Here is a 5,052-nt window from a genome sequence, read left to right as displayed (position 1 = left end):
ATTAGTGCAAAAGGTCTTTTGAAAATACAATTATAGTTTTTAGGATTTACACTATATTTGTTTTGCTTTTTTCATGTTTTTTCTTTCATTATAAAATCGAAAAGGTTTTGTGAAAAATATATTAATTGGAAAAAATGCAGTTATTTTATTTTTCGGATTAAATACAACCTCATGTCTTGTTCAGGATCCTATCCTCTGAAAAGATTAATGAATATTTTACTGCACTTCCCTTCATGATTTTATTAACAACTAACCAATTAGCAAAAATATTTTGAGTAGCCTAGGTCAAGAAAACAGAGTGAAGTACCATAAATTCATTTCCAAGGTAATAAACCAAGAGCTTAAAGCATATATATTACTACTGATAATCTTAGCATCTTTAAAAATGTAATGATAATCAATCACATCATACCCAAATGAAATGATATACATATACCAAGAAATGATCTTCATACTATTTAATGATATCCACCACTAACATATATAAAAAATAACATAAAAAAGTAGAAAAGAATGATTTTAAGACATATTTTTTATTCTTTTTATTAGTATTTTTTTATAATAACACTAAAGCAAGTAAACTATATACAAATAAAAAAACAATATGAGCACCAAGTAAAGTAACTCAACGAATAGTTACACCCAAAACTTTCTCAGCAGTTTTCTCTATTTCTTTATGTACTTCGTTTACTTCTGCTTGCGTAAGAGTTTTCTCAAGGTGTCTATAAACTATGGTATAGCATCGACTTTTACGTCCAGTTTTTGGATGAGTGAACTTATCAATCAGCTGAACCTACAAAATAGAATGTATAAGTAATATCTTAATATTGATATAACTAATATTGGAATAAGTATAAATGCAAGTATAATTACAAAAATCATGACTGCTCGTTCAAAAGATAATTAAATTCTCTACAAAACAAAACAAAAATTAGCTAAATAGGATCATCATAGATATATAACGGAATATCTTTATTTACAGCCAACAAACTGAAGATGCTTTTTTTTTTTTTTTTTTTTTTTTTTTTTTTAGTGATTGGTTCTTTTGTTTTTCTATATAAATATCAAATGTTATTCAGTTGATTAGATACACATGATGATGATCATACTCATGATCCACCAAAAAACCATTTATAATCCTGACCTAATGCTGGTGAAACAACTATTATAATATAAATCTGTTTTTTATCTATTTTGAGTCCATCAAATGTATTATAACTCCTATTTCATGAAATTTCTTGAATTTTTCATAATGGCCTAATTTAAATTACAAATTATATCAAGACTCAGTCTTATATTAATTTTATTTAAAAATTAAACTTGAGAAATTAGTGTAATGAATAAGCTTTAGACCAGCAAATGTAATACTATATATTAACTTCAAATATTCCAAAATTTTAATGTTGTTATTTTGGACAGAATTGAAATAAATAATGAGAAAAAAAACCAAGTTCAAATGAACTGAAAATAAACTGCAGTTCAATATGTGTAACAAAATATAGTTTATTTATGTTTTTGCTGATTGCTGTCACAATGGTTCATAGAACAAAAGGAGAGAAACTTCTAAATAAATAGTAAAACTTGGATTAAAATTATATCATAGATTCATACATATCTAAGTATTAATATTACCTGTTCTATTAAGTCGCCACCCACTTCTCTAACAAGGGAGTAGAAGTTGTTATCTTCAAAACCATCATTTATCCAAAAACTAATGTCATTTTTACAAGGTGGGTAAATACTGACTTCCTGCGATTAAACAAAAAAACTCATATCAATTTATACAAATATAAGTTAAACAAAAAAACTCAAATCAAGTTATTATTTAAAATGTGGTCATATTACAAATCTACAAGCTATGACTTATCTCTTGTCCAATAATCAATCAAATTTATTTGCCTATTGTACAATAATGTTTATTTCACTTTTCTTATCACCTTGGTGAAGAGTGTATTGTAGTCAAGTCAAATTTCTGATATACAGTGTTAAACAGATGAATGAGTTTGATTCTTTGCATTAAAAAGAATTCGTTTCAGCCATTAGTCAGTCTGTCTGTATGTGTTTGCCACAACAATTATCTCTTGAACACAAGGACTCATTTTGTTGCAACTTTTTTTTATTTGGTTGGTTTTCGACCTCTGATGCCAGTGTACTAAATTAGAAACCCAAAATTAGTGTGCAATAACTGAAAAAGCTGTTTTTCTATAGACTATGAAGTAAAAAATCTATCTTTATTCTGGGACACCTGGTTCCCTAAGAATAAATGAATAATTTCAACAGCATTTGACAGGCTACATTTAATGATGTTAAGCAAAATTAAATAAAACTATAATAATAATTATATATATGAAATATGAACAAAAGCTACATATTTAATATGTACATAAATTAAATTAAAACTTCAGTTTTATAATAATTTGATTTTTAAATTAAACTTAAACAAATTAATCTTAATATGTGAATTATGTATTTATTCTTAGGGGACAATTGTCCCAGAATAAAATTATTTTTTTCATTGCCTGTATGAAAGTTGAAATGGTTATTCACTAGTTACAAGTTTACAGAAGATTGACAGTGAAGGAGATGGATACATAATTGATGTTTAAAGTTAAGGAGGGCTATTTACAAACAGATATGGGTAGGGAATTCCAAAATGAGCCAGCTTGAACGGTAAAAGATTTTTTAAAAGAAGCAGTTCCACACCACCAAAACAATTTTTATTTTATTGTTTAGTATTTTAAATTTATTATTAATCATTTACCACTTTCTCAGGCACCTAAATATTAAAAAAGTAGTATAACTTTAACAGAAAACATTGTGAACGCAAAACCGAATTACTGATTTAGCTTTTTTAATGGGCTTAAGTAACTTCAGAGTTTTTTATTCAATTTTATACTTTAAATAATCACATGAACACATTAGTTGATTAATAATTCTAATTAAGAACCTCTATTAAACAAATTTTAATGCTCTTCTCCAGTTAAATGTCAATTATGCATGATGAAAAAGATATAATGGCATTTCTGTGGAATTGTAGCGAAAACATTTTTACAGTTAATTTGAAGATGGTTTTAAATTTACAAAGAAGGGAGAAGAAAGAGATTAAGATAAGGAAAATGTATTATGGCATCAGGAAGGTAGTTATAGGAAAAGAAACAACTGGAATAGATGGTGAAGATATTAAAGGTCATCTCAATATTTCAAAAGTCCATGAAAGGCCTTGAAGAAAGGTACTGGTGGTGGTGCCTCACCAATCACTATCCACATCTGCTTCTTCTTTCTAGCTCTTCAATACCTTTCAGTTCACAGTTTGAATAGAGCTTAAAATAACGATCCAGCCTCATACTCAGAGTTGGAAATGGATATGATCATATCAGCCATTCAGAAAAGTTTGGCTCACTGTTATCTTTAAATTTATCAACCATTGAACTGCTTCGGCTCAATTTAGTGCATGATGGGGATCCATACTACACTTACCAGAATGGTGTGAGACACAGAATCAAATTATTTTGTATAGCTGATGGAAATCATAGCCATAGGCAGGTTTTGGGTTGAAGGTAGTATTCACTTCTGTTTAGAGCTTCATAAATTGATATTCTCAGCAGTGATCAGCTTGAAATCCTGTCTGCTCACAAAGCATTACGGAATGTTCATCACAGAATTCCCGAAGGTAATTCAGGATGACCTTCTCGTACACCTTTGTAAGGTGTGGCAACAGAATAGGAAATATGTCCATTAGAAGGAATCGCTAGAATGAAGTACAAATAAATGATCATAAGTAACTAATAGTTGGCACTGAAAACCTTCCAAGACCAACACATTAACTATGCACACTGTATTATTTACCTTATAAGTAACTTTGTCTTGAGGAGATTTGTTATGGAACTGAATGAGGAATCCAGGATCTTTCATCCAGAATGTTCTGATATCAGGAATCGAATATTGTATCATTGCAAGCCTATCAAGGCCAAGACCAAAAGCCCAACCAAGAAGATCATCAGCACCGGCTGAAAAAAAAACAAAGTTGTATTACATTTTTCAGTTTATCATTCTTCCTGGAGGTTGAATGTATCTTCAATTCACTTCTCCATAGGCCATATGTCTATTATTAATATAATTGATAATTAGTAAGGGGCACAGAAAAAATAGTCATATAAATTACCTTGTTGTAGGATGGCTTGCCTTATTATCCCACAGCCAAGAACCTCCAGCCAGTTGCCATTCCTTTTAATTTCAAGTTCCCAAGATGGATGAGTGAAAGGAAAATATGCATCCACCCATCTGCACTCAATATCTAAGTAAACAAATATATATTATAATGATGTTATCCATAATATAAAATGCCCATGGGCATAAAGATATATTCTTGACCTTATTAAAAAGAAATAATATTTATCATGATAATAGTGTTTATTATATATAAAATGGACCAAAACAATAATAGGTGATCAAAATATCAGATGTAAAATACTCATATGTTATTAGAATAGAACATTAAAAAACTTTATTCTGGGACAAAGATAATAAATAACAAATATTTATAACAAAATAAACTTGATGTCGAGAAAGTAGCATATTACGTTACATATGCATGTAAAACATTAAGTTTGTACATCGTAAAAAAAAAAAATTGAGGAATGGTAAATTAACATATTTAGTTCTAAAAAATTTAAAAAAAAAAAGAAAGAATAGGAGAGAATATCTGTCATATGACACTGAGTTAATCCCTTCATACTTTATCCACTTTTCATAACAAAAAAATGTAAAATGGTTAATTGTTTCAAATAAATAAAATTAAAAGTACTTTGGAGGAAGATTTTTTAAAATTTTCTCATTTAAGCCCTGTAAGACTATTTCAATAAGAATAAAACCTATTTGACATTAAAGAACGCTTAATTGTACATTGATTTACTAACAAGGGGAGGCTACACACCAGTTAGATCACCAATGTCAATAACACTTTTTTGTTTTTTGTTAGAATGGATCAACAAATATTTTACACACATCTGTGTCTAATATTTGTTGAGGGTTCTTACTAATGCACTCCAAGAG

General features: G+C 28.6%; 1 protein-coding gene across 2 annotated transcripts in view; it reads right to left on the bottom strand.

Moving 5' to 3' along the window:
* Nucleotides 1–514: 514 nt before the first annotated feature.
* Nucleotides 515–5,052, bottom strand: part of PheRS-m (Phenylalanyl-tRNA synthetase, mitochondrial) — an 8,008-nt gene continuing 3,470 nt past the window's right edge. For both annotated transcript variants that reach the window (XM_014426211.3, XM_014426212.3), the window contains exons 4-7: nt 4,163–4,294; nt 3,847–4,007; nt 1,633–1,749; nt 515–793 (exon numbers count right to left, since the gene is read on the bottom strand). In XM_014426211.3, the coding sequence (XP_014281697.1) occupies nt 626–793; nt 1,633–1,749; nt 3,847–4,007; nt 4,163–4,294 (578 nt within the window). In that variant the 3' untranslated portion in view covers nt 515–625. The remainder of the gene's footprint in view (nt 794–1,632; nt 1,750–3,846; nt 4,008–4,162; nt 4,295–5,052) is intronic.

The sequence above is a fragment of the Halyomorpha halys genome, unplaced genomic scaffold (assembly GCF_000696795.3).
Source record: "Halyomorpha halys isolate HHAL.00 unplaced genomic scaffold, Hhal_1.1 Scaffold559.1, whole genome shotgun sequence".
NCBI classification, from domain to species: domain Eukaryota; kingdom Metazoa; phylum Arthropoda; class Insecta; order Hemiptera; family Pentatomidae; genus Halyomorpha; species Halyomorpha halys.
Note: the sequence above shows the minus strand (reverse complement) of the source record. Positions and strands in the feature narration are given on the sequence as shown.